This window comes from Phocoena sinus, chromosome 8 (genome assembly GCF_008692025.1).
Source record: "Phocoena sinus isolate mPhoSin1 chromosome 8, mPhoSin1.pri, whole genome shotgun sequence".
NCBI classification, from domain to species: domain Eukaryota; kingdom Metazoa; phylum Chordata; class Mammalia; order Artiodactyla; family Phocoenidae; genus Phocoena; species Phocoena sinus.
The window spans coordinates 82,529,031-82,556,967 of NC_045770.1; the positions used below are offsets into that span (position 1 = coordinate 82,529,031).

The window sequence follows — 27,937 nt, forward strand, 5'->3', positions numbered from 1 at the left end:
AGCATGAATCAACTGTTATTTGGATTACACAGATACTCATCCTATACTGTTACAGACAGGAAAACAGGATCTCTGCATCCACCTGATAGAATATATAGGCAGCTCATAGACACTTTTATTCTAGAATGTCATACTAAGGAAAAAATAAACCCAGGGAAATTGCTTAGAAAGAGAAGCTATAAATAAATTTAAACAGAAAGAGAAGCCACTAAATAAACTATAACTCTAGGGTGATAACTGGGAAAAACAAATTATCAGTCAAAAGCTGAAGAGTACAGCATGTCACACACTGTTTTTGTGAGCAAACTGAAGATTAAGAAACTTCTTTGATATCAAAACTGTAAACGATAAGAACCAGGGAATTCTAGGCTCTAAGAAACTGTCTCGCACATTCTCCTCTATAAATCATGGGACAAGTCATCCTGTTTGCCCTTCTTAAAGCCTCTAACCTTTACCTCGTTATTAGATATGACTATTAAGTGGTCATAAAGTTATATCGCTGTAAACATTCCAATGAGGCTCTCCTGCTCAAATCATTTCTGAAACTTTTCTTTGGGAACTGCTAGGCACGTTACTAGAAAGCAGTTGCCATTATGTCACATTATTGTTTTGTTCTGTTTTTACTTATTTATTTTTATTGAGGCATAATTGACATACCAGTTTCAGGTGTACAACATATTGATTCAATATTTGCATATATTGCAAAATGATCACGTCAGTAAATCTAGTTAATATCTGTAACCACACATAGTTACCAAATTTTTTTCAGGTGATGAGAACTTTTAAGATCTGCTCTTCTAGCAACTTTCAAATATGCAATACTTATGTGTGTAACTATACTATAGTATATACTACTGTACTATACTATAGCATATAGTGTTATTAACTATAGTCACCGTGCCGTATTTGACAGACCCATGACTTATTTATTTTGTTGTCATTATGTCACATCATTGTTTTTTATTCAAAATGGTATATCTCAACTTGCCCACTTCGCAGGCTCCAACGTTAAATGTGCAAACCACACCTAGAAAGCATTATGCGTAAGAATTTAAAAAATAAATTGAAATCTGCCATCGATAACCTGGCTAAAGCCTGGTGTGCTGGAGTTTGTAAGACAGGAAACTACTGGGCAGGAATGGTTTTCAGGAGGGACGGTGACACTGTGTGCACGTGTAGGGGTGGCGAGTCAGTGGGCCAGATTCAAGGAGGGAGACAAGGGAGATGACGGGAGACTGAGCCTGGCCTCCTCAGGTGTGTGCTTCACAGGTTAATTAGAATCCAAGGAGACGTCTTTGTGTATTGTGTGTGGGAAAGGAGACAGGGCCAGGTTTCTGGGGGCCAGGGAGGCCATGGTGCTCATCCTTTTCTATGCTCCACAGGCAGAGTGGGCCACCGGCCAGAGGTCACTGTGGCACAAGAGAATGTAGGGCTACCTTCCCTGAAGTTCTGGCGTCCCGGGGAATAAGAGAAATTCACCAGAAGGACAGAAAGGAGTCATGGCAGCTTGAATAGTAGGTAACATTTAGTGACCATTCACTACCTGTACACATTGGGTACCCATTATTATATTTAACCTCACCACAATTCTTGTAGGTTAGATACACTAAGCATTAATAACTCTCCTTTTACAGATGAATAAATTGACGATCACAAAATTAACAATGTTGAAAGCAGGATTTAAACACACACAGACTAAATCTGGTACTCACGCTCTTAACCTGACACCATACTGTCTTTTCATACATCAATACGCACACACATGCATTCATACACTACACGACAGGATACACTCCCACTATGAAGAGTAGTGAACTTGGTTTTTTTCTGTACAGTTATTTGCATTTTTTCACAATGAGTACGTAAGCTTTCACAATTAAAAAAAAGAGTCTGTAGTCATTTTTAAAAAGCCCTTCATGGAGGAAGGTAACCTTCTCTATTGGGGTAAAAAAATAAATTAAAAAAAAAAATAAAAAGCCCTTCAAGGGTGAAGATTTCCTGCCACTGAGGATATTCAAAAATATGTGACACCAACTCCCAAATACTACTGAGAGTATCAGAAAGGAATTACAATCTTTATATAGGGAAATTTGACAATACGTATTAAACACTTTTTTCAAAGTACATACCATCTGAAGCAACAATTCTACTTATAGGAAGACATCCTATAAATTAAGGATGTTTGCAAAGAGAGCGCAAGAAGGATGATCATCACACCGGTGCAGATAATAATAAAGAAAAATGAAAACACCATAGGTGTCTACTAGTAAAGATCTGGCTAAATAAGCCAGAGTGCACCCATTCAGCAGAATGCTGTGCTGTAATTTTATTCTCTAAAGTTACAGGACAATACGCGTAGCTCTGTTAACTTTAAAAATACTCCTTAAACAGAGATGCTGGCAAGGCCAAATGACCCTACCCATGCTTCTCTCCTTCTTCCCCATGGGTTCCCTTCCCTCCAAGGTTCCTGCTTGCCATGGGTGGTACAAACACCATTCTCAATTTGTACTCCTTCTTGAGAAGCCTGCCCTTCCATCCTATCCCTAACCTCTTCTCCTAAAACAATGTCCTTCTGGTTTCACTCTGTTGCCCTTCTAGGCTAAGACAACATGAAATTAAACTCCCTTCAAGGGAGTTCAGGGGGAAGGAAAGCCTCTCCAATAACTACCATCATTTCATGAAATCCTAAAGGAACAAGAAGGACAACAGTGTTCAGCCATTACCACAGGATGAATAAGAAACTGAATGAAAACAGTCCTCCCAGGACCAAGAACCCTAGAAAACTTCACCACTTCAAGTAATTACCAGTGTAGCCAGTAACTACAGAGCACGGGCCAGAGTCCTCAGAACCATCTGCTGTGTACCTTGAGAAATGCGCTGCTGAGAAATGGTCATCTGTGTAGAGACTGACTGTTATAGCAGCAGAGAACACGGATGAGGATGGTTAAAATAAAATCAACAAATTGTGAAAAGGAAAAAAAATTAAAATATTCCTTAAAAACACTTAAAGGGTAAAGACTTGCTGCCGTTGAGGATATTCAAAGTAGAAAAATTTCTCAAATGCTACACATCGAATAGTAATTACTCTGGAGACAGGATTATACAGAGGAATGTATATTTTCTACTTTGCACGTGTCAAAAACTTGAATTTCTATAACATGCGTATCCTATTTATATCGAAAAGTATGCTTTTTTTGGAAAAAAGTATTTTAGCCATATTTATTGATGTGGAAAGTTGTTCTTGATATATTGTTGAGATGAAAAACAGACTACAAAACAGTATTACTGTAAGATCTCTATTTTGGTAAAAAGCACTCACGTATATGTATGCGTACGTGTGTATCAATAGAAAACATCCTGTATAGAATCACCCTATTCTATTCAATAGAAAGCATTCTTTAAAAATGTTAACAGTGGTATCTCTGACCATGGGTACTTTTGTTATCTTCTTTCGCTTATCTCTATTTTCTAAGTTATCAGGAATGAACATTACATGTATTATAAGAATAAAATAAATAGCCCAGGCTGTGAAAGCTTTTCCCAAAGACCAGCTCCAAAGCTTTGGGCCAATAGCAAGATCACTGGAAGAGGAACACACTCTCCCGGTATGATTATTCTGAAAGGGGCAAAATCAGTTTGTGCGTCTATGATCTGGGATGTTTGCTACGGTCAGACTCTGTTATAACTGCGCCTAATACAGTGCTCCTACAAATACAAAGAACCCTTTGCTTGAGATCTTCCAAGGAAGCATTTTCATTCTTTCTTTCAGCCCTGGAGAAACTGAAACTCAGAGCTATTAAATGACAACTGAGACCCAAGAAAAGCCATAATTTTAATTTCATGGCATTAGTGCTGTGTTAAAAGGGATTTTGAGTGACTAGATTGTTAAACATCAACTTTCGTCTAAGACCTAATATCAAATCCTCAGGTCACCTCCTAGTCACGTGATCTTAGGTAAGTTCACTTCACCAAGGCTCAGTTTTCCTCCTAAGTAATAAAGAAGCTAATAATAGCTTACTCATAAGTCATAGAAGCTACTTCACAAGTTATTTTGAGGACTGCATGAAATGATACATGTAACGGAGGGCTGGGGGAAGAGGTACGGTGTCTAGCCTCTGCCACCCATAGACAATACAAGTCTCAGTCCCAACAAGACCACTACTTATCTGAGTGACCTTGAGTAATTCACATAATCTCTCTGGCCTCAGTTTCCCCTTCCATCAAATGAGGAGGTGGGGGCTTCCCTGGTGGCGCAGTGGTTGAGAGTCCGCCTGCCGATGCAGGGGACACGGGTTCGTGCCCCAGTCCGGGAAGATCCCACATGCCGCGGAGCGGCTGGGCCTGTGAGCCATGGCCGCTGAGCCTGCGTGTCCGGAGCTTGTGCTCCGCAACGGGAGAGACCACAACAGTGAGAGGCCCGCATACCGCAAAAAAAAAAAAAAATGAGGAGGTGGGACCTCCAAGTCTTCTTACAGTCCCAATGTTCTGTCCCACTAGTGTAATTGTTAAGAGGGAGAGCTGTCTTCAGCCTCTACGGGCTCCCTCTTACACTCTAAATTCCTCTTAAATCCATGGCGCCAGTCCTTTCTAGTCTCTGCCTTTTGCATCCTATGCCGCTGGCTCTGTTGTCTCCCTCTACACTATCTGTTGAAAGTCCAGAGGCCAAGGGGTGTGTTAAGAATGGTCAGAGAGTATATCACAGAGTATATTCTCACAGCAACCATGGGCTATATTATTATTATTACGTCCATTTTACAAATGAGAAAATCAAGGCTCAGGAGTTTAAGCAACTTATGAAAGGCAGGGAATTCAACACAGGCTCTTCCTAGCTGCTCGTAATCATTAAAGGCTGCATTACCTTTCCAACCTTTGGCTGTACCTAGTTTGGGTCCTATCATCTTATGACCCTGTGCCACCTGCCTATCTCATAAACTACTTTGTATTAATAACTTTGTGTGTTCCTCCTGCCAGGTGGCATATGTACAAATTAACCAGGGGCCCACCATGTCTGAACCAACACAGAACTCGTGATGGGATTCTCAGCCCCTGCAGCTGGTAGGTCAGCGTGAGATTCAAGATGGGCGGAGCTTAACCACATCTTTAAAATAACAGCACATGGTCAAACAGCTACTCAACTTCCACATGAAGCTGCTGGAAGCTACCATATTTAATTCAAGCCTAAAGTCTGCAAGCTTCCTAGCTGCCATAAACCCACTCATAACACCACGGAATGGGAAAGGGCTCATAACTTGGGGGTCAGACAACCCCAAGTTTACTCACTGAGTGAATCTGGGTGGATTTCTTAGCCTCTCTGAGTTTCTTTTCTGCTAAGATAGCCCAGCTGAGCTCCAGGTTCCTCATCTGTAAAATGCAGATAACATTAGCAACCTTCAAAGCATATTATAGGGAGAGAAGGAGTCCCTAGCCTATAGCCGAAATAGATTAGCCTTTTGGGAAAGTAAGGGAGCCTGGGGGGTGGTCGGGCTGTTTCCAAGAATCAGGGTGGCCTAGACTAGAGAGATGGAAATCAGTTAGAGGTTCACTGGATCTCAGTGCCTGCCGAATCTGTGAGGAACCATTCTGGTGAGAGTTGAATGCCCTGTTATGGCAAAAGCCCTAGACTGATCTGACCCCTGACTCCACTCTCCTAGGCCACCTGGCAGCTTTTGCTGGAAGCACTCTTTTCGGGTGAGAGGTTCCCAACTGAGCCAAGTGGTAGAGTGTCATCACACACCATCGCTCACCCGTGGAGCACCCTGAGGTTGCTGGGGTAACTGAGCTACTCTGGGCTTTCCCTGTGGGATTCTAAACTTCTCTATCCTTACCCCGCTGTGGGCTGCCTTCAGCCTCGCATTCTGCGTGCCTCGCAGAGAACCCTTCCTCCTGCCTCAGGAGATCAGAGGGGAAATGGGACGAGAAGGAACTGATCTTGCAACTGGACCTCAGCATTTTATTTCTTTACTTTTTTATTTCCTTAGTTATGGCACTTTTCCATCTATGGAGTACATTCCCTTATGAAATCTCCCCGTGTTTACGTCCATTCTACTAAACAATTCCTCTGACTTCCTCTTGCTTTTACCCTGTAAATATCTGTTGATGGTTCGTTCGCCACATTCCCCATTCAGTTATGAATGGCCCACAAAAACTTCCTAGCTGCAATCATGTACTGATTAACCTGCACAACAAACCAGAAAGACAGGTGGTATTAATCCTTCGTTCTACAGAGGGAAACCAAGGGGAAAAGCGAGGTTAACTCAGTTGCCCAAGGTCAGTGGCTAAACAAGATTATAACCAGGATCTATCCTGTCTTTTATTTCTGTAAACGCTTCCCACGGGGTTACTCCTTTACAAATCAACATTGTCAATGCAGCGAGATCATTTCTGTGCTGAGATTCAGCTGTCACAGAACAGTTTAAAACTGTCAAAATTCAACCCCAAATAATTTTGTCTGCTAATAGTTCATAAATACACGTTACTAAAATGAAGAGAGAATAGTACTTGAAAGCAAATTTGACAGATGCAAAAGAGGAGTGAGAAGATCTGGATTATAGGCCCAGCTCTACCACAAGGAGACTCTGAGCAAGTCAGGTAATTTCTCTGTATCTGAGTCGTTTGTAAGAATGAGATTGTGCTGAATGATATTTAAGATATCTTGCTGTTTTAAGTGAGATGACTGAATACCTACTGAAACAGTACAAAATATAAAGCTCCAATATCCAATGTTGCCAAGATCGTGGTAAAATTGGTATAGTCAGTACACAGCTACAATCCCCTTGGAAAGCAAGATGCCAACGTACAGCAAGAATCATAAACAATTTCATATCCTTTGACTCAGTAATTTAACTCATACAGTACTTTACCCTAAGAAATAAGTCAATGGAAGCAAAAAGACATATACAAATGAAAACGCACATTTCAGTGCTAGCTTCAGAGGAAAAATTGTTATCAATTTAAATGTTCATTTTTTAGAGGGATGTCTTATTAGATCAACATACAGAACAATACAAATGTCATACTGCTATCAAAAAGGATAAATATGGAAGTTATGCAAAATCAATTAAAATCTTACCAATACTATCAAATGAAAACAGACAAAAGAACAGATATGTACCCTGATGTCAACTTTATAAAAGGTGGATAGATGTGCAAGGTCACAGGAAAACTCAAAATAGTTATGTTATAGTTAGGCTCATTGTTTTTAAAATATTTTCACTGTTTTTAATGAATATTGTTTTCCATTAACACATATATTTTATCACTTAATCAATTATTTAAAAATGTCTCAAACCCTGCTTTAGTTTGATGGAAAAACGAATTTTCAAGTTTCTGCTTAAATCTCCTGAGTAATTTTTGTTGGCTGACACATTATTCATGACGTTATTCTTGCGGAGTGATTTTTACTCTTTACTATGTAATTCTTATACTCCTTTCCCTCACCTAAGAGGATTCTGAAAAAGATCTGTCATCTAATCTCACTATGAAAAACCCCATGACTGCCTTGTAATGCTAATATTTGGCAACTGCCTGACCCAGGAGCCAACGTTTTTCCCATAACCCCGACCCATGGGTGCCTCTACAGAAACCACAAAGTTGCTATTACCATTCCACAGAGTGGAGGGTGGTTTCGTATTCCAAATTTTTGGAGCTTTACAGCAGGACATCTTATCTTTTCAGGGGTCTTAGGATACCCTTCTGGTTCACTTGGGAAAGCTGCCCCCAAGCAGCCCTGTGCTAGGACCCTCCCTTTATATAAGGGCTTTTACATCCTCCTTCATTCCTTAGAAATGGTCTCTTACTAGTAGGTCTTCACTTATAATATCTGGGAAGGATTGCAGAGCCAATGAATTAAAAATATGATTCTACGTCTCATGTGTGCCAATGAATGCCCTCATTAAAGCAGAATGAGTGAGATGAGATTGGTTTCAAAGCTTTCCATCCCTTTGCCCCAGAGCCACCGAGGCCAGGCACTGAAAGGATGCACAGTAAAATTAAATATCTAAAAATTCATCTTTAATTAACAGAATTGGATTAAAGCTAGACACCACCGCATTTCATACGAGAAATGGCTGAGCTAGCTTCCAAGTGCTCTAATTCAATTAGGACGCAGTGAGTGACACTCGGACGGGAAAGGTTAATTGGGGGCGCCAGAACGCAATCATTCCTTACCTAACCAGTCATTAAACTTCTTAACCTCTGAGGGCAGTCCCAGCTCGGTGAAATCGCCTGTGTGGAGAAGGATGTCCCCATAAGGCATCTGGATACCATCTGTTCTGGAGTGTGTGTCTGAGATGCAGACAAACCGCGTGTGGCCCGCTGGTTTTGGAGTGTCATATGGGATGGGGTCGACCCTAAAGTAGACATAACAGATCCCATAACAGTTAAACATATTAGAACCCTCGTAATTGTCATCGCACATACACATTGACTGTTATCCGTGAACACACCCAGATAAACCGATGCAAAGACAGAAGGGCCCATGGTAACAAGGAACACTTCTGGGTGCAAAGGAGACAGCACCTCCCGTCTACAAACCCACTGGGCAAATTCAAAAAGTCTTACTTACCTGGTGGGAAAATTAAAAGGCCAGACTATCTTACACGTAGAGTCAGAAATAACTCAGGAAATTGAGAGAGTGATTCATGGTGAAGTTTAGGGATATCGAACCCAACTGGGGAAGTAAAATGATGCTCTTTCCTCTCTCATCAAGCTCCAATTGACCCCACTACTCATTAGGAAATGGATATAACTAATTTATTCCTCCTTAAACATGCATAACTTAAGCAATGAACTAATTTATGAAGAACATTCTGCACATGCTTTGCCAACTGAGATGTGAAGAGTCATAGTACTTGTATTTCATTTCCTTTCTAGAACCATTCAACACCTTTTATCTTCTTGTTTTCGCAGGGAGATTCACACATCAAATTGTGGGCACTGAAGGTGATGCCGAAGTTACAGGGCTTTTTAAATGAAACACTGGATGTTCCAACAACTTTGTCCAGCTCCTTCTTTACCACCATGAATTATCTGCTGTCCCAGTTACACTTTAGGTTACTTGGAATGCTCAAATGCCTTGGGCAAAGATTCTATTCAGTACAAATAGTAAACCTTTTAATGGGTGTGTATAGATCTACATATGCATTAATATATGTTCAGTTTTAGAGACCTAAGCACTGTGAAATTACCACTAGGGCACAAGAATCAAAAGGCAAAATGATCCACCCGAAGCAAAGAAAGTGAAACAGAACATTCTCATTTAATTGAGTGTAACAAAGTGTGCTAAATAAACTTGGTAAAGAAATGCAAATCTGACTCTTCAAGCATACAGTTTTAATTATTTAAGGGGTTTATAGCAGAGTTAAGGGTGCTTTAACTATATTAACTCTACACTGACAGCTTCCTGTAATTTCTCTGCAGGAAGGTATACTTACTTTGGATTATGGATGAAAAGAAGCAGTTACCAATGCAACGAAAAGGTCACAAGAGAAGCAAATACACAATGTGGAGATGAGGGTGTAAAACGTTAAATAAGGGACAATATTTCATATCACCGCCCCACCCTGGGTCATTAAAATGCAGCAGAGAACACAAGGAAAGCTCAACACAAGATTCCCTGTACATGTTGCCTCTAAAGCCTCTGTTTAATTTTTTGTTCCTTTTTCCACTTTTTAAAAAAGAAACAATCTATTTGAACAATGGCAATTTTCGTGAAGGAAATAAAGACATCAGTATACAACCTGGATAGTACTGCATTTCTTTAATGGTTAATCTTTTAATTTTATTTTATCTTTGTCAGAGAAGAAGGAAAGTAAGGAAAAAGAAAGGAGAGCTGGAAGAAGAAAGAAAGGACGGAGGGACTGTGAACTGGTAAACGCAGCGAGTCTCACTGGAAACCCCAAAAAAAGTTTAACTTCTGCAAAAAAACAAAAAGGATTTTTTCCTGAAAAGGTTAGAAATGAACAATGCTGTTATCATGGAGAAAATTCACTAATCCACTGAGATCTCATGGGTAACCTGGAAACCCTCATGATTATATCCAATGTTGAATTTTTTAATATATATAAGGACTTCCCTCGTGGTCCAGTGGCTAAGAGTCTGCACTCCCAATGCAGGGGGCCCAGGTTCGATCCCTGGTCAGGGAACTAGATCCCACATGCCGCAACTAAGAGTTCACATGCCACAACTAAAAGACCCACATGACGCAACTAAAGATCTCACATGCGGCAATGAAGATCCCGTGTACCGCAACTAAGACCCAGCACAGCCATATAAATAAATAAAACTGAATAAATATTAAAAATAAAAAATATATAAAAATGTTTGTCTGCCTTTCCATTACTGAGACTCTATTATACTCGGTCTCAGTGATTCTAATTGTATCAATTGATATTGCCTATCTTCTTTTTTTTTTTTTTGCGGTACGCCGGCCTCTCACCGCTGCCGCCCCTCCCGCTGCGGAGCACAGGCTCCGGACACGCAGGCCCAGCAGCCATGGCTCACGGGCCCAGCCGCTCCGCGGTATGTGGGATCCTCCCGGACCAGGGCACGAACCCGTGTCCCCTGCATCGGCAGGTGGACTCTCAACCACTGCGCCACCAAGGAAGCCCCTATATTGCCTATCTTCTAAAAGTAGTTTTCCCAGGGAATGAAGAACTGTTCCCTGCCGCAGCAGACTGTGTCACCCTCTGAAAGTGATACGTAATATTCTATTCCTATACCTAAAGTTAAGATACTCACCAGATTGGGACTGTGCACATGTATACTGAAACCACCAACATCTGAATGAAACCACTGGACTTTATATGAATAAAGTCAATATTTATATATCTTTATTTTCCAGTTCAGTTCTCATCCTGATGGTAAAGCATAGACAATCCCGTTTCTTTCTTTCCACAACTCAGCTAAGCTATGGGCACAACTACTGCATAAAAATCCTTGATCCATAGAGATCACTTTCTATGACTATTGAAACACCAGTCAAATTTTTGAGCGGCTTCAACATCCTTCCCCATCTTCCTGCCTCCTCCAGAGAAACACTCAAATGTCCAACATCATTAACAGTGAAATAAAGGCCAAGGGATAAAAAAAAAAAAAGAGAGGAGAGGAAGAAGTAAGAAAAATGTGTCTTGTCAGCTTTCAGCTGAAATAAAACAATGAGTCAGAGGGACACAGGAGGGCTGAGAGGGCCCACCCATCAACACCACCAACCTGATGTCATCAAAGAGAAACAATTAGTAGATGTTGGGGAGAGATATGGAGGGTTGACTCAAGGTAGAAGGTTGGGGAATTGGGGGATATAAAGATGCAGATACAGAATTTACATACATCCCCTGACCCAGAGACACTGATGTTCTTTGTTACGCACAGGACTAAGTACAGGAAGACAAGATGGTGCAGCCTGTCAGAGCCACACTGAATAACATGACAAATATTACCTGGGGGGTCATAGGAAGGAAGGCATTTCCACCCAAAGGCATTCAGAGCTGAAAATAAGATATCTAGTAGAGTAGGCAAGTTGCCATGGATATAACGAAAGTTGAGACAACCCTAGGGAAACGACTATTTCCAAACTGGGCATTAGGCAAACGCCTTGAAAAAGGCAAGACAGCCAAACATTTTCCTGTGAAAGCAAGTTTAAGGGAGACCCTGACTGCTATGGGCAGATCTACCTGTTCACATTGTGGGAAGACCCTCCCGCTGCATTTTCCTTCTTAGTTAACAGCCTTACCGCTTATGCTGCTGACTTCTCACATGACCTAACATTTCCCCTAGGGAATCATGTCAAATATCCTAGCAAGTGAGTGTCTTACCAAGGCAATCTAACCCCCAGAGCTAGATTCAAATAGCAGACTGAGATTTGCACGTACATCTGAGTACACCCAGGGGAAAACAAGATGACATGGGAAGATGAGAAGAAAACACAGCATCATAAAATCCCAGAGCTGGACAAAACCTTAGGGAGCATCGGGTTCAATTCTTCATATGAAGCTTGAATTTCCTCTATCCCTTCCCTGCCTAGCTGACATAAATTTTCTCTCCAGCGTTTCCAGAGAAGGGGAGCTCCTGAGTCCCCTCTCCTCCCCCAGGGCAGCCCATTCTGGTTATTGATAGCTCTACTTGCTAGAAAGTTTCCGATCCAGAAACTCTGAGAAAGCTGAGCGTGGTCCAAAGTGACTTGGCCTGGAGCCTGAAGACTGAGTAACAATTTGGCCGAGCTATTTGTTTCAGGCAAGTTATTTCATTCTTTTAGCCTCAATTTTCTCCTCATCTGTAAAATGGGAATAATAATGCCTAGTCTATTATATTACTATAAGGATATAAATTGTCAGGCACTAGATTGGCACACAGCACATGCTCTGAAAGTAAAGATGCAGAATGACGTAAGGGTGGGGGCATGTTGGTTATAAAGCCAGACAATCTGGCTCTGAATCCCACTCCACATTTATTAACAGTGTGACACCAAGCAATGTGCTTAATTCCTGTGCCTTGGTTTCCTTACCAATAAAATGAGTATACAAATAGTACCTGCCATGAGGTACTCATAGGACTGCCGTGAGGATGAGAAAGAATAATGTACAAATAGTGTACTCAAGAATAATGTACTTAGAACGGTGCCTGACACACAGCAGACAATAAATGCTAGGGTTTTTGGTTTGTTTTTTTTTTTTAATTCAGTGGTAGTATTTTTACTACTATTAGTAGTAGTAGTTAGTTTCTCTGACCTCCATCTCTCCTTCTGTTACAAGGAGATAATAACGGCTACCACACAACTTGGTGAAATTAAAGGAGATCACACGAACAACAGCCAGCACAGCGCTGGGCACATAATCCACAGTCAAGAAAAACATTCACTTCCTTCCTGTCACTTCCTTCTTAATCCTAGTTCTGCACTCTGAAACAGCAAAGGAGAATTCAGTCCCTTTTCCGTTTGACAATTCTTCGAATATTTGAGGACGTGTATTACAATCCCCTGAAATCTTCCCTAACCTAGGGGAGCGGCCACATTTTCTTTAATTTTTCCTTGCGTGATAGGATGTCAAACGTCCCCAGAATCCTAGTGATCTCCTGAATACAATCTGATTGGTCAGAACCCCCCCCCCCATCTATAATGTCAGAATTCATGGGCCACGTGGATTCATGGGCCAGTGAGCTGTTTATCCGAGACAAATGCTAGTACAGGCAATGGAGAACCAACAGAGCTGGACGCCCTGGAGGACTTTCCTAGGGGAGGCCTGAGTTAACATCTTAAATGGTTTTCCAATTAAGTCTCCAGGTTTTGGGCCAAGCCTCAAATCTTGTTCTTAAAGCTTGATTGTCAAATGTTTATATATCCCATGGCCTATTCAAACAAATAAACCATTCTCATTTATTCCATCTTGACCCATTAGAGTTTTTTACCCATAAAAAACTAATATGATAATATTACTGCTTACATTACGGAATCCTCTTCTGGCCATAGTTGATATTTTTTCCAATAACAAATGTACACAGTGTTGCAAGTCCTATTGACAGATCTTCAGAAAAGCTGTAACCATGTGGTCTGTTATGACATGGATTTCTTCTTTAGGCCGAGAGTGCAGTAAAAGCCTATTGTACACAATTAGCTGATAATTCAGCGTCAGGGTAGACTCTAACCCTGACAAAACATTTGAACAGGATTTCTATGTATTTATCATCCCCCATTCCACTTGAAAACCCCAATGTTGTGCTTATGCATTCCACTGACTTTAAAAAGTTTTCGAATGGGACGTTAAAGCTTTCATTTTTACCCTGAAAATTCAGATGGCATGAGAGTTAAAATTAGGTTTGTGATGTTACACCATCCTCCCTAGACATAAGAATTCAGTCCCTTCTCCACTTGACTGTTTGATAAAGATATGCAAAACCTGCCAGCAAAACAATGAATAAATAAATACCAGGCTTAAGTTAGTAAAGTGACAGAATTTTTAGATTGGAAGGGCTTCAGAGATGATCTAATCCTGTGTTTCTCTTCTCTGAATATCCTCTTCACAGTTTTTGCCTTTCTGTGTATACTATTAATTAATTTTTGTTAAGTGTCTTAGAGCTTTTACACAATTTTTTTTTAGTTTTGCCCTAAACAGTATCATCTATGAAGTCATGATGTGGATACGCGTTGTATTTTTCAATGACACGTTCAAAGAAATACGTAAGTACTAAAATTTTTTCAGGTTTGTCTACTCTACAGAACTAGAACTCAAGTTTTCTAACTTCCAATTCACTTCTCTTTCTACCAACTTAATTTTGGAACCGAAAACTATACCTGCACTTGGAGAAAAAGATGATAAAAATTATAAAATGAGAGCAAATCAACCACCTAAACTCTTGTAGCCATTAATATCTAGAGAGACTGCTCAAAATTATTTGAATTAATTGTCAAAACTATCCAAGTTTTAGGGCTCCATACACTGACACCCTCAATTCTTATGTACATGATCCAGTTGAATGAAGTCTCTTAAAACTTCAAAAACCACACGTTATAGTTCATAGGGAAAATAAGCAATATAAAATTTGACTTTTAGAATATTGGTAAAGATAAAGAGTGTTCCTCATTCTCAGAGACGTCAAGTCAGACTGATTGTGAATGTTTCCAAATACAGGTGTCATTAGAGGGGCTACTTTAGTTGAGAGACAAGCCTCATTAAAAAGAGCTCTGGTTGTGGTGTCCAGGGCCTTCCTATACCCCAACTACATTGGTCATCAATTAGCTATGTGACCCTGGGCAAGTCACTTTCCCTCCTATAGCCTCTGTTCTTCAAGTATGAAAAGAGGGGCAGGACCAAATGATGCCCAGATGACTAGCTGCTTCGTTCCTACACCACTAGGAATCTGTGCAAGACCTCAGAAACAAGTCAGTCTTGCAAGCAGCTTAAAGCATGTTCTTTCTCTTTGCAATTTTACTTTCTGGCCTCCAGACAATGCAAAGGTGAACACAGTCCAGATCCATCCAAATATAATCAGTATTAGCCAGACCTTACATATAAAGACAAGTGAAACTGCAATTTCGGGCCATAGATGGAGCTCCCAGGTATTTCTAGTGTAAAAGAGAACAAAGAAGCCAGAATCCCAGTTACCACAATAAAACAAAAATTAAAGGATGTGGGATTTAAATAGTTCCTTCAGAAGCGGGGCTGTTCTTGTTTTGCTACAACTCTGAGCTGGTAAAACTCTCCCAATTTAGCCATCATGCCCCAGAACAGTAACGGTGCTGAAACACAGTAAGGAAGCATAACAGAACCAGATGCATAAATATACTCACATTTGTACCGAGGGCACTGCTTTCCTTTAACTGCTGAACTGCTGTATCAGCAGTGTTCTACTACCAACTAATGAGAGCTAACAAAGCCCACTGCACGGAGTGTGTCTCGTGTCTCATCTATTTTCTCCTAGTACAAAAGTACAGCACTGACATTCAATGAATATTAAGTGGTAACAATTTAATTCTTCACGCACTGCACGCGATAGGAATTCCTGGTCCTTCTGTTGGTCCCACTGGAGGGGTTTTGGTGCCCGTCAGGCTAGCTACTGTAGGAGCCACTGAAGCCTCTCAGATGGCATATGGTTGGGCCCTAAGTATCCCACTGGAGATGTGTTGTCTGGGGTTAAATGTTTCCTATTCTTTTAACCTAACAACCAGGTTAATCGGCTTACACTTCTGGATACTGCCCTTGCATTTGAAAAAAAAAAAAAGGCACGTGACACTGTACTGAAGGCCTGTCATTCCACACAGTCAGTCAGTAAGGTAGTCAGTCAGTAACGATTTCTTAAGCATCTACCTATGTGCCAGGTGCTATGGCAAGTTCTGGAAGACAAAGAAGCAACAAGGGTGTTTCCTTTAAGGATTCTGCAGTTGGTCTGTCAGTTCACGACAGGCATACCTCAGAGAGATTGTGGATTCGATTCCAGACCACCACAATAAAGCGAACATCGCAAGAATTTTTTTGGTTTCCCCGTGCATATACAAGTTATGTTTACACTATACTTTATAAAGCGTGCAATAGCATTATACCTAAAAATTTTTTTTAAATGTACATCTTTAATTTAAAAAAATGTGTATTGCAAAAAATGCTGTCATCTGAGCTTCAGTGAGCTGTGATCTTTTTGCTTGGTGGAGGGTCCTGCCTTGATGCTGATGGCTGTTGACTGATCACGATACTGGCTGCTGAAGGCTGGGGTGTGGCTGTGGCAATTTCTTAAAATAAGACAACAATGAAGTTTGTCGCATCTACTGATTCTTCCTTTCACAAATAATTTCTCTGTAGTATGCAATGCTGTTTGATAGCATTTTATCCACAGTAAGACTTCTTTCAAAACTGGAGTCAGTCCTCTCAAACCCTGCCACTGTTTTAATCAGCTAAGTTTATATGACATTCTAAATCCTCTGTTGTCATTTCAACAGTCTTTACAGCATGTTCACCACGAGTAGATTCCATCTCAATAAACCATTTCCTCTGCTCATCCATAAGAAGCAACTCTTCATCCATTAAAGTTTTATCATGAAATTGCAGCAATTCAGTCACATCTTCAGGCTCCACTTCTAATTCTCTTGGTATTTCCTCATATGCAGTTACTTCCTCCACTGAAGTCTTGAACCTCTCAAAGTCATCCATGAAGGTTGGAATCCACTTCTTCTAAACTCTTGTTACTGTTAATATTTTTACCTCTTCTCATGAAACACAAGTGTTCTTAATGGCATCTAGAACAGTGAATCCTTTCCAGAAGGTTTTCAATTTACTTTGCCCAAATCCATGACAGAAATCACTATCTGTGGCAGCTACAGCCGTACAAAATGTATTTCTTACAATGACTCCTTGATCCACAAACTTGAATGGATGCTGTGTTAGCAGGCATGAAAACAACATGAATCTCGTTGGGCATGTCCATCAGAGCTCTTGGCAGACCAGGTGCATTGTCAATGAGCAGTCATATTCTGAAAAGAAGGTTTTGTTTTGTTTTGTTTCTGAGCAGTAGGTCTCAACACTGGGGTTAAAATATTCAGTAAACCATGTTATAAACATATGTGCTGTCATCCAAGCTTTGTTGTTCTATTTATAGAGCACAGGGAGAGTAGATTTAGTATAATTCTTAAGGGCCCTAGGATTTTTGGAATGCTAAAGGAGCACTGGCTTCAACTCAAAGTCACCACTTGCATTAGCCCCTACCAAGAGAGTCAGCCTGTCCTTTGAAGGTTGAAGTCAGGCATTGACTTCTCCTCTCTAGCTATGGAAACCCTAGATGGCGTTTCTTCCAATATAAGGCTGTTTCACCTACATTGAAAATCTGTTGTTTAGTGCAGCCACCTTCATTAATTATCTCTGCTAGATCTTCCGGATAACTTGTGGCAGTTTCTGCATCAGCACTTGCTGCTTCACCTTGTACCTTTGTGTTATGCAGACATCTTTCCTTAAGCTTCACGAACCAACCTTTGCTAGCTCCAAACTTTTCTTCTGTGACTTCCTTACCTCTCTCAGTCGTCACAGAATTAAAGAGGGTTAGGGCCTTGCTCTGGATTAGGCTTTCGCTTAAAGGAAAGCGAAAGCCTAATCTTGCTGGTTGGATCTTCTATCCAGACCACTCAGCAATAAGGCTGTTACACTTTCTTACCATTCATGTATTCAGCGGAATAGCACTTTTCAATTCTTTCAAGAATTTTTCTTTGCATTCACAACTTGGCTAAGTGTTTGGTGCAAGAGGCCTAGCTTTCAGCCTATCTTGATTTTCGACATGCCTTCCTCACTAAGCTTAATCACTCCTAGCTTTTTATTTGAAGTGAGAGACATGCGACTCTTCCTTTCACTTGAACACTGAGAGGCCATTGCAGGGTTACTAACTGTTGTAATTTCAATACTGTTGTGTCTCAGGGAATAGGGAGACCAGAGGAGGAGAGAAAAGGGGAATGGCTGGTTGGTGGAGCAGTCAGAATATACAAAACATTTATCAATTAAGTTCCTTGTCTTATACGGGGCATGGTTTGTGGCGCGCCATAACAATTACAATAGTTACATCAAAGATCACTGATCACAGATCACTATGACAAGTATAATAATAATGAAAAAGTTTGAAACATTGTATGAATTACCAAAATCTGACACAGAGACACAAAGTCTTCCAGTTTTCCAGGGTTGTCCAGGGAACAGTGGGCACTGCGTGCAAACACTTAGCTTACTCAGGGACCTGTGAGTAAAGAGGCATGGCCAGAGCACAGTCGCTGTGTCAGTGAGCAGTGGGAGGTTTGAAAGGCTGGTGGCATTGGGGATCACACCACAGAGAGCCAGACTGTGGGACCTGAACCAGTCCTGGAGGCTGTGGGAAACTTCCTCCTCCTTCACTCATTGAAAGGTGCAAGGGGCCACAAAGAAAGCTGGCTTTAGGAAAACTGATGTGGCCCCTGCAGGATGTGAGGGGGATGGGGATGGGGTTGGGGGGGCATTAAAGGAAAGGAGGCTGACTTGAAATTAACTGTAAAAATCTAGGCGTATGATGATAAAGCCAAGCCCAGTGAAAACAGAAAGGAGAGGATATGAAGGAAAGGCAATAGAAACCTGATGATAGGGCTTCCCTGGTGGCGCAGTGGTCAAGAATCTGCCTGCTAATGCGGGGGACATGGGTTCGAGCCCTGGTCTGGGAGGATCCCACATGCTGCGGAGCAACTAGGCCCGTGAGCCACAACTACTGAGCCTGCGCATCTGGAGCCTGTGCATCTGGAGCCTGTGCTCTGCAACAAGAGAGTCCGTGATAGTGAGAGGCCCGCGCACCGCGATGAAGAGTGGCCCCCACTTGCCACAACTAGAGAAAGCCCTCACACAGAAACGAAGACCCAACACAGCAAAAATAAATAAATAAATAAATAAATAAATAAATAAATAAATAAATAAATAAATAAACTCCTACCCCCAACATCTTCTTTAAAAAAAAAGAAACCTGATGATATTACAAACAGAAACTATCATGAGTATACTGTAAACGAGGACTGGAGAAGTAGTCAACAATGAACTACAACATCCTACATGATTACAGCTCCTGTAGCTTCATCCTGTCCCCATTTTTTATCACTAGTCTTATGCTACAGACTGAGTGTCTGTGTCCTGCCCTAAAATTCATATGTTGAAGCCCTAATACGATAGTATTTGGAGGTGGAGCCTTTGGGAGGTAACTAGGTCAAGAGGGTGGAACCCTCATGAATGGAATTAGTGGCCTTATAAAAAGAGACACAAGAAAGATGACCTTGACAGAGCAAGAAGGCAGCCATCTACAAGCCAGGAAGGGGGCTCTCACCAGGAACTAAATTGGCTGGCACCTTGATTGTGGGCTTCCCAGCCTCTGGAATCATAAGAAATAAATGTTTGTTGTTTAAGCCACCCAGTGTATAGTATTTGTGATACCAGCTGACTAAGACATCTGGATACTGACATTGAATTTTTTGGCTGAAAATAACGATGGTAATGACGAGGAGCAACAGCAACACTTTTCACTTCAAAGCCAGGTGTGTGATGCCCTTCATCTGGGCAGTGTTCATTTAATCCCTACAGCAGGTAGGCCCTGTCTTTCTCCCATTTTATACACGAGAAACCTGAGACTCAGATTAAGCAGAGGCACAAGGCCAGTAGGTGGCTCTGTCCCAAGCTGACTGCTCAGTGTCTGCTCTGTCATCCGCCAGCTTACAACCTCCTCTTACACAACACAACACACAGAGATATAAGAGCAGATTCTGTCCTAAAATGGGGCACACATTTTTTAAATTAATAATTAATCATTACAATTACAACCTCAAGAACAAAATATGGGTCATTTTTGAACACTGGATCCACCTGAAAACATGTCTTCAACTGGCTCAGTCCAGTAGAAAGAATGTTAAGAGACATTAAAAAACACAACCATTTACTTTTTAAATGTTGGGGGGATATTCATGAGAAGATGTTGGATCTAACTGATCAAAAGGGGTTTTTTCTTGTATTAAAGCTCTGCCAAAGGAAACCAAATTCTATTGTGTTTTTCTACTTCCCAACTCATCAAAGCCAAGTTTTCCAAGTCTTAATGTCTCACAAGTAGCTGTTAATGGAATTCATTATTTAGTTAATTGCGCTTATCAGAAGTGCAGGTAACTTCATATTTGCATGGCTAATGGGCCTTCTTTAAAGTGTGTAGCCAGATGTTGGGTTTTAATGGTCCTTAATGTTTTTTCCAACTTTGGGTTGAGTTTATTGACTTACTTTCAAAATATCAGTTGTCCCTAAGGCAGAAAGACCATTTTTAGCTACATATGGGACATCACGTAAGTCCATTTCAAGACAACTGCTTATTTGTAAGGCAACTTAACATGATGCCAACATCTAAAGACCTTTCAAAATTAATCCAATACAATAATTTTCAGACTCAATATATGTTACTCTGGAGACTGATTGGTGACAATGAGAGAACTTTTTTACCTTACATCTTTATCTTCTGCTGAAATAGCTAGTCTACTATTCAACCATAGAAATTACATAATTCCCACACAATGGTAGAATCAATAGAGGACTACTTCCCTCTCCAGCAGCGAGTACTTACTACCTTGGGTAGAGTATTTCACAGTTTACATTTCCCCATGGTTATTTCAGGGTTGGTGTATCCAAGGTACAGACGTGGTGGGTAACTTGCCCATGATCACCCGGCTAGTACGTGATAGAGAAAACATTAAAATCTAGGTCTGACTGCATGTCCAGTAGTCGATTTACTTTGAATAATAACAAAGAGAAATGCCCTCTCCCATGTTACAACTTCAGTTTACCACTGGCTAACCTCTGCCCAGGTTTCCCTGTTGAGTGACATTGGCAAGGTCTACCAATAGGTGTGACTAGCAATTAGTCCTTCACCCCAAGCTTCTGAGTTAGCCATTTTAATCATTTAGTCCAGGGTCAGCAAGCTGTAGCCCAAAGGCAAAATCCAGCCCAGTGCATGTTTTTAGAAAGAAAGTTTTACTGGAACACAATTATATTATTTGTTTAAATATTATTATGGCTGCTTTTGAGCTACAACAGCAGAGTTTCACAGTTGTGACAGATGCCATATGGCCTGCAAAGCCTAAAATATTTACTATCTGGACCTTAACAGGAAAGTCTGTCCACTCCTGATTTTGTCACTCAACATTTATTAAGCAACAACTACATGACACTTTATTACTACTAATAATACCTGAAATTTAGTAGTATCTACTATGTGCCAGGGGCTTTTCCTGTATTATTACGTTTAATCCCCTCAAGATCTTTCTCTGCAGGATTCATGTGTATGTACACGCACACACCTGCCGAGCATGTGAACTTTTTTGTATTCCTTCCAAATTTTATTCAAGGTCACACAAGTAAGCTTGGTACTTTGGATTCAGAGCCTATCTAAACCACGAGCTTCTGCCCTTTGCTATGGAATACTGTTTCTCAAAGGTATAGGGAAAAATTTAAGACTGGAGTGAGCATCCTTTTCATGGAATGATAAAGCCTCCAGGCATTATCTGATCCCACAGGGATATAGGCCTTAGTCTGTGGGCTATTATACAACTTTGTAACTTGTAGATAAGTGAAGGCAATGCAAATAATTCTTATCTACAGATGCAAATAAATTCTGTCCAGTGGATGTTCAATTGACTCTCCCCCTCCAGTTTTGCATCCATTTGTGAATTCATTTCAACATTCTTTTATTCCATATAAATTTGTGGTCCTCCTATAAATCTGTTATAACAAATTTCTTGGTTCCCTTGTTTATTAATGAGGTATATAAAATTTTTAACAAGTATTCATTTTATATCTGGGTGAGAGTCAGAATTTTTAAGAATTATTCTTTTACAAGGGTTGTCATTTTTACCATCTTGAACCTCACATTTTTGCTGGGGAGGGCATACATACCAAACTGTAACTGATGTGACCATAAATCACATATATCTATGTAGGTCCGGGAGTCAGTTATGTCACTTAGAGAATCAACAAGGCATGGGTTTAGGCCATGGCTCTGTCTCTGCCTAGCTTTGAGACCCTGGACAAGTTACTAAATTTCTCAAAGCCTCAGGTGTCTCATCTGTAAACTGGGGATAATAATAGTAGTTGCCTCATAAAGTTGACACGAAGATTAAATGACAGTTGCTTATAAAGGGACTGGTGCATATGAAGTGCTCATTAAGCGTTAGCCATCATTATTGAGAGTCTTCCAAGAAAAGGACTGATGGAAAGAATTAGTTCTATTTGGGGATGGGGAGGTCTTCACAAAGTGGGTATATTTTATCTGCGTCTTGAAGGGGCAGTAGGAGATCACCAAGCAGAGAGCTACGGTAATGTCATTCAACATAAAAGGAATACTATATTAAAAAAGAGAGAGAGAGGTAGGAAGGTGAGGAAGTGAATCAGAGGGCTGAATTTACAGGAAGGTAATTCCCTGGTAGACACTGCATTTCTAAGGTGACCTAAACTTTCCTAAATTTGTTAAAGCTTGTACCTCTCTACTTCACAGTGGTGTAAGGATTGCTAAGTCGGAATGCATTATCCAGATTCCAGTTTTCACAAAATCTGGACAACGAATCATCATGACTACAGTTATGACTACTCACCCAGTCCAGGTACCCATCAGGAACAAGTGGTTATTTTATTCCAAACTTTATAAAAACAACAAAAGGTACTAACCAAGACTGACTGAGCCCAAAGTACAGGCCACATTTTACAGAGGCCAAACTTTATACAATGTACTTTTAACAGTTAGCTTACATTCAGTGCAAACACACACACACACATACAATCTCCTAAACACCCAAGGAGATAATACACAAATCCAATTACACCGTAGTCCTTATCCTGGCCAGATCCAACTTCTTTCAGCACCTGGTTATATGTCATTTCTACATTCTTTTATTGGTCTCATGATAGTTCACATATAAAATCACCCTGTTCTATTTCATATCAGTGACTTTCCTGGATACTTTGGATAGGGAATAAATTTCAGCTAATTCTCAGGTCTGTGTCAACATTTGCAAAAGTTTACGAGAAAGTCTTCCTCCACCTTGTTTTCATAATACTGTCTGCTCCTTTTCACGCCTGCATATACCCATTCAAATGCTAAACTGTAGAGGGCGGTTATCTGAGGTGTGCATTCTGCAAAACTGCCTATTGTAGTGCCTTACCGGTCTGCTAAGACTGAGGCATGTCAGCTATCTCTTTCTGCTAGAGCAATGATGGATAAGATGAAAAGGAAGTTGGGCCACTTCAGTTTTCTGGAAAAAAGATAACTTCCTCAAAAAACCTTCGCCTTTTAAAAAAAAGAAGAAAAAAAAAAAGCCTTACAGGTACTGCCTGTGCCCTATCAGATACCAACCCGCCCCCAATCTCTGGAGGTTCTGCTGTGTGATTGTTTCAAGCTCTCTTCCTCATGAAGAGGTGACCACGTGATCACTGCCGTCTATAAAGGCTGAAGTGAGTGTACTTAGCTAAAGGGCATTGCAATAATTTTTCTCTTCCACGTGAGAAAGTTAGCCTTGCAAATTCTCTGGCTCACTGCCTGTTTTTAAATCATCTTTTAGGGAGGGGTGGCCAAGGGGGCATGTTAAGTTCCAACCAGTCCCCTTCTCACTCCCATATCAATTGCTCTTGAAAATAACAATAACAATAATAATAATTAAAAGATGTAGTCCCGATCAAGCCTTCAGATTTGCTTTCCAGGCAGTGCTAAAGACTTGATATTTTAATAGGCAATGCCGCCAAATGCCCGTTGTAGGAACGCAGTCTTGGCTGACAGATCAAACTTGATTAAGGTTGGAGCTGGCACTGTTCTGTACAGACGTGATTCCTGTTGGAATCTAGGGTGAGAAAGTCACTGAGAGCATTTATAACCCCCAACTACAAATCCGTTCCTGATTCCAAAGAATCAGGATTTCCAAAGAAATTACTGTGTTTTTCCCACCCATGTTGTAGCATGTCACCATACTGGCAAACACAGTAAGAATCATGAACCCATCTCAATAAGGGCAGCGGGACTGGAAATATAATTTCTCTTTGTCCTGTAGCAAACATTTAAGAGTCAGGACAAACAGAGAGTAATTAAAATGTTTGCTACGGGACCTGCAGCCGGGCAGGGATTTGAGAATAGCCAGGAATTTTGATGTGAGTTTGCCAAAGCAAAACTTCTGTGAGTGTGCCTGGCAATTTAGCACACAGATAATTTTTATAAATTGGTCTGAGGGGGTATGGACCAGCTTGCACATATCTACACTTGATGCTTCCACAGCTTGCCAGGCTGAAGAAATGGGCTGTTTTGTTCCTTTTCTCACTCTCAAGTGAAAGAGTAAACCTTGGCCAGGTCTGTCAGGGAGATCCCTAATAGCCAAAGGCCCAGCCCTCACTGGGGAAAATATGCAATAAGGCTTCCCACAATGTCCAGGTCGGGGCTGGCTTTTTCTTGATAAGAGGTCACAAGGCAGGTGAATCTGTGAATAATGCTGCTGGGTTTCTGGATTAAAGCTTTTTTTCACAGGAGACTGAGTATAACTTACTCAACTTGTTCTCTGCAAAATGAACTCCTGTGGGAAGTTCCAGTTACAACCTAAACTCAAGTCAACTACTTTGCCCCTTCTGATCTGCTTACTGTTCCCTTCATCTTTAACTTGTATGTTGGTACAGCCCTTCACACTTTTTCCAAAAGCTGCTTCATGTATAATCTGATTTCATCCTCACCTTGTAGGTAAAAAAGACAGTGTTATTATTGCCATTGGGGCCGAAGATCCAGACGGGTTGAGGGACTTGCTCACGACCACTGTTAGCAGCAGAACTGGCTCCAGGTTCCATGATTCCCAACTCCCAGTAACAAAAATAATGGCTCCCATCAGTGAATGCCAGGCATTGGGCACTGTGCCTGAATTTTATGAATATTACTTCCTCTATTCCTTGCAAGAACCCTATAAGGTAGGTATTATTAATCCCATTTTACAAATAAGAAATACTGGGTTAATGAGGATAAGTGATCTCCCCAAGGTCAGAGATGCCATAAATGGTGAAGCCTCAATTACAAGAGGTGTCTGTCCAACTCCTGGCTTATTCACTATTACACTGCCTCCCAGTCCAGTACTTTTTTTCTATACAAATCCAATGTTAAATTGAAGAAATACAAGTTTTCTCTAGATCTGAAGATTTCAAATATTAGGTATAACTTTTAAACACCTAATAAGCTTCTGAAATTCGAGTTTTGTCCACTTGGTTATTGTCCAACAGAAAATACCCTGAAAACCATAAAGTGCTATCTGTCATCAGGTGTTCTGACTGGTCTAAATATCATTCACATCCATCTCTTAGTTCATTTAAAAGAAAAACAGGTAGTTGAATATAAATTCCTGCATGAAATTTACTAGAATCGCTCATAAGACTTTATGAGTATAATAAGTTCTCGAGACAAACAGCATGGATCCAAATCCCAAATATACAAATGGATAATCTCTGGAACGTGGGCAAGTTATTGAATCTCATACTTCAGCTTTCCCACATTTACATTAGGGGTAAAAATACCTCATAGAGATGTTGTAAGGAAGTAATGAGAACGCACTGAGTATGGTGTGAAGGACCAATAATGATCATAATTAGTACTGTTTTGTCATTATTTCTGTCTCTACAGAAATTTCTCAGGATAGCCCTAATTTCACTAGGATGACAAAACCCAAAAGTCTGCTTAATGAATTATTCCAACTTTCTCTTCTATATGGATAATAAAGCAGCCTGCACCCTAAATGCTAAAGAACATACCATTCTGTGACTCATAATTCAACCCTATCTCTCAAAATTATTATTCACCTAATACTATTAAAACTGCCAAGTCTTCTAGGTCATCTCAGTACTTGTGTCAAATAGGTGTTATTTTACACAAAGTGATGTGTTAATTCAGTCAAGTAAGAGTCACCTGAGAAACCAGAATCACAAAGGACAAGCAAATTTCCCTGATTCAGAAAGGCAAGTTTCCCCCAAATATGTGAAATTATTATTCTGCTGTTAAAAAAGCCTTTTCCTCCTAATTGGAAAATATATGCTTACTAAAGTCACAAATAACTAACATCAACAAAATTAAGAATATGTGTATACAAAGCAAAGAAAGATGAACCCAGCTTCATTTACCTAAGAATTGCTACTAGTAACTTTTTGGTCTCTTTCCATTTCATCTTTTCACTACGCATTTTTTTTTTTTTTTTTTTTTTGCCGTACGCGGGCCTCTCACTGTTGTGGCCTCTCCCGTTGCGGAGAACAGGCTCCGGACGCGCAGGCTCAGCGGCCATGGCTCACGGGCCCAGCCGCTCCGCGGCATGTGGGATCTTCCCGGACCGGGGCACGAACCTGTGTCCCCTGCATCGGCGGCAGGCGGACTCTCAACCACTGCGCCACCAGGGAAGCCCTCACTATGCATTTTAAAAACATAATTGGGATCATTCTGCATTCAAATTGTTATATTCGGGGATTTGGGGGCTCCACTTCAATCATTATAGCATCAGCATTTTCAGTGTTACTGCAGACTCTTATAAACGTTTTCACTGGCTGCAGGATATTTCATGGGTTAGTTTTGTCGTAATTTTCTTAGCCGTTTCCCATTGCTGAACTCCCCCTAAAGGCTTTTAAGCTGTCAAGCCCAGACAAGATTTCTAGACACACAGCTCTAACACTGGGGCTGCCTGTGATCATGAACTGGGCCATTTGGGGAACTAGCTATATAACTTCTCGCCATAAGTGAGAAATACCGTGAGTCCTACTCTTCAAATGCCAACAGACCAGGAGTTCAGTGATGTGTGAACCTCAAATGCCAATAGTTCTAGGGAAAAAAAAATGACAGCAACTCCTCTAAGATAAATAAAATCATGTTCTGGACAGTACTGGCCACCCACAGCGAGCCCAGGGACGAGCACAAACACCTCCCACCTGTGCGTTGCCTGCTCCAATGCAAACACAGGGCACATATGTATCTCCTTTCCTCTTCTTCCCCTACACAGTTTATTTCCAAAAATCACTGTTCCATCACCACTCAACACCATTTGCCGCCAACTGCACCATCAAACCTACTTTATAAAGTAAACTACCACGTTCCTTATATTGTCTTTCAGAAAAAAAGAGAAAGAGAAGCAGAAAGGCAAGGCTTATGTAGTAAAAAAACAATGTAGGTCTTGCTTAGAGGTCAGAAAACACAGTCATCAGGGCTCACTCACTACCTCCATGCTCACCCACGACCATCATCTTAAGATCCAATATTCAGTGCCATGCCTTTCAAATTTGGGAAGGATGGTGCGGTCTCAAGAAACAACTCGTGAGTTACATTTGCATTTCCTACAGTTAAAAAACAAACCAACACATATTTTTGTCTGAAGCATTTAAAGGTTAAGCAAAGAGAAGACAGCATTTCTTCCTGTAGATGTCTAGGCAAGGCAGCTGGAATTTTGAAAATCTTCATTGTTCCTGTTAAAAACAAGATCGAGACACAGGAAAGAAAGTACTTCAAGTTGAAAGTCAGGAGGCCTTGTGAAAAAGAATGGGCCTTGTAATAAGAAGAGCTGGGTTTGAATCCTGATTCAAGCCTCATGAAGGAAGGATCCGTAGCCACTTCAAAGGGTTCTTTGAGTGTCAAATATGGTATCTACAACTCCAAGGACCATCTCTGGCACAGGTCTGTCTTACATTGTAAGGATTTCAGTATTACTGACAAGAAAAGCCTATACAGCAAGGAGGAAGCTGTCAGGTAGATTACACTGACCATTTTGTGACCATAAATAATCAGAAACATAAATCAAAGACCTAGAGATTAAGAAATTGAGGACTACTCCTCCTTCTTTTTAACCTTATGAGGCAAACTAAGAACTAGAGAGAAAAAGCACACCCTTCTCAGACCTCTTGGCATGTTTTGGGGCACCTTAACTAACATAGGGTCCTCCAGGCATTTTGTGAAT

At 40.8% G+C, this 27,937-nt stretch overlaps 1 protein-coding gene across 4 annotated transcripts in view; it reads right to left on the reverse strand.

The window, feature by feature from the left end:
- Positions 1-27,937, reverse strand: part of MPPED2 (metallophosphoesterase domain containing 2) — a 170,930-nt gene that overhangs the window by 114,240 nt on the left and 28,753 nt on the right. For all 4 annotated transcript variants that reach the window (XM_032641915.1, XM_032641917.1, XM_032641918.1 and 1 more), the window contains one exon: positions 8,167-8,348. In XM_032641915.1, coding sequence (XP_032497806.1) covers positions 8,167-8,348 — 182 coding nt within the window. The remainder of the gene's footprint in view (positions 1-8,166; positions 8,349-27,937) is intronic.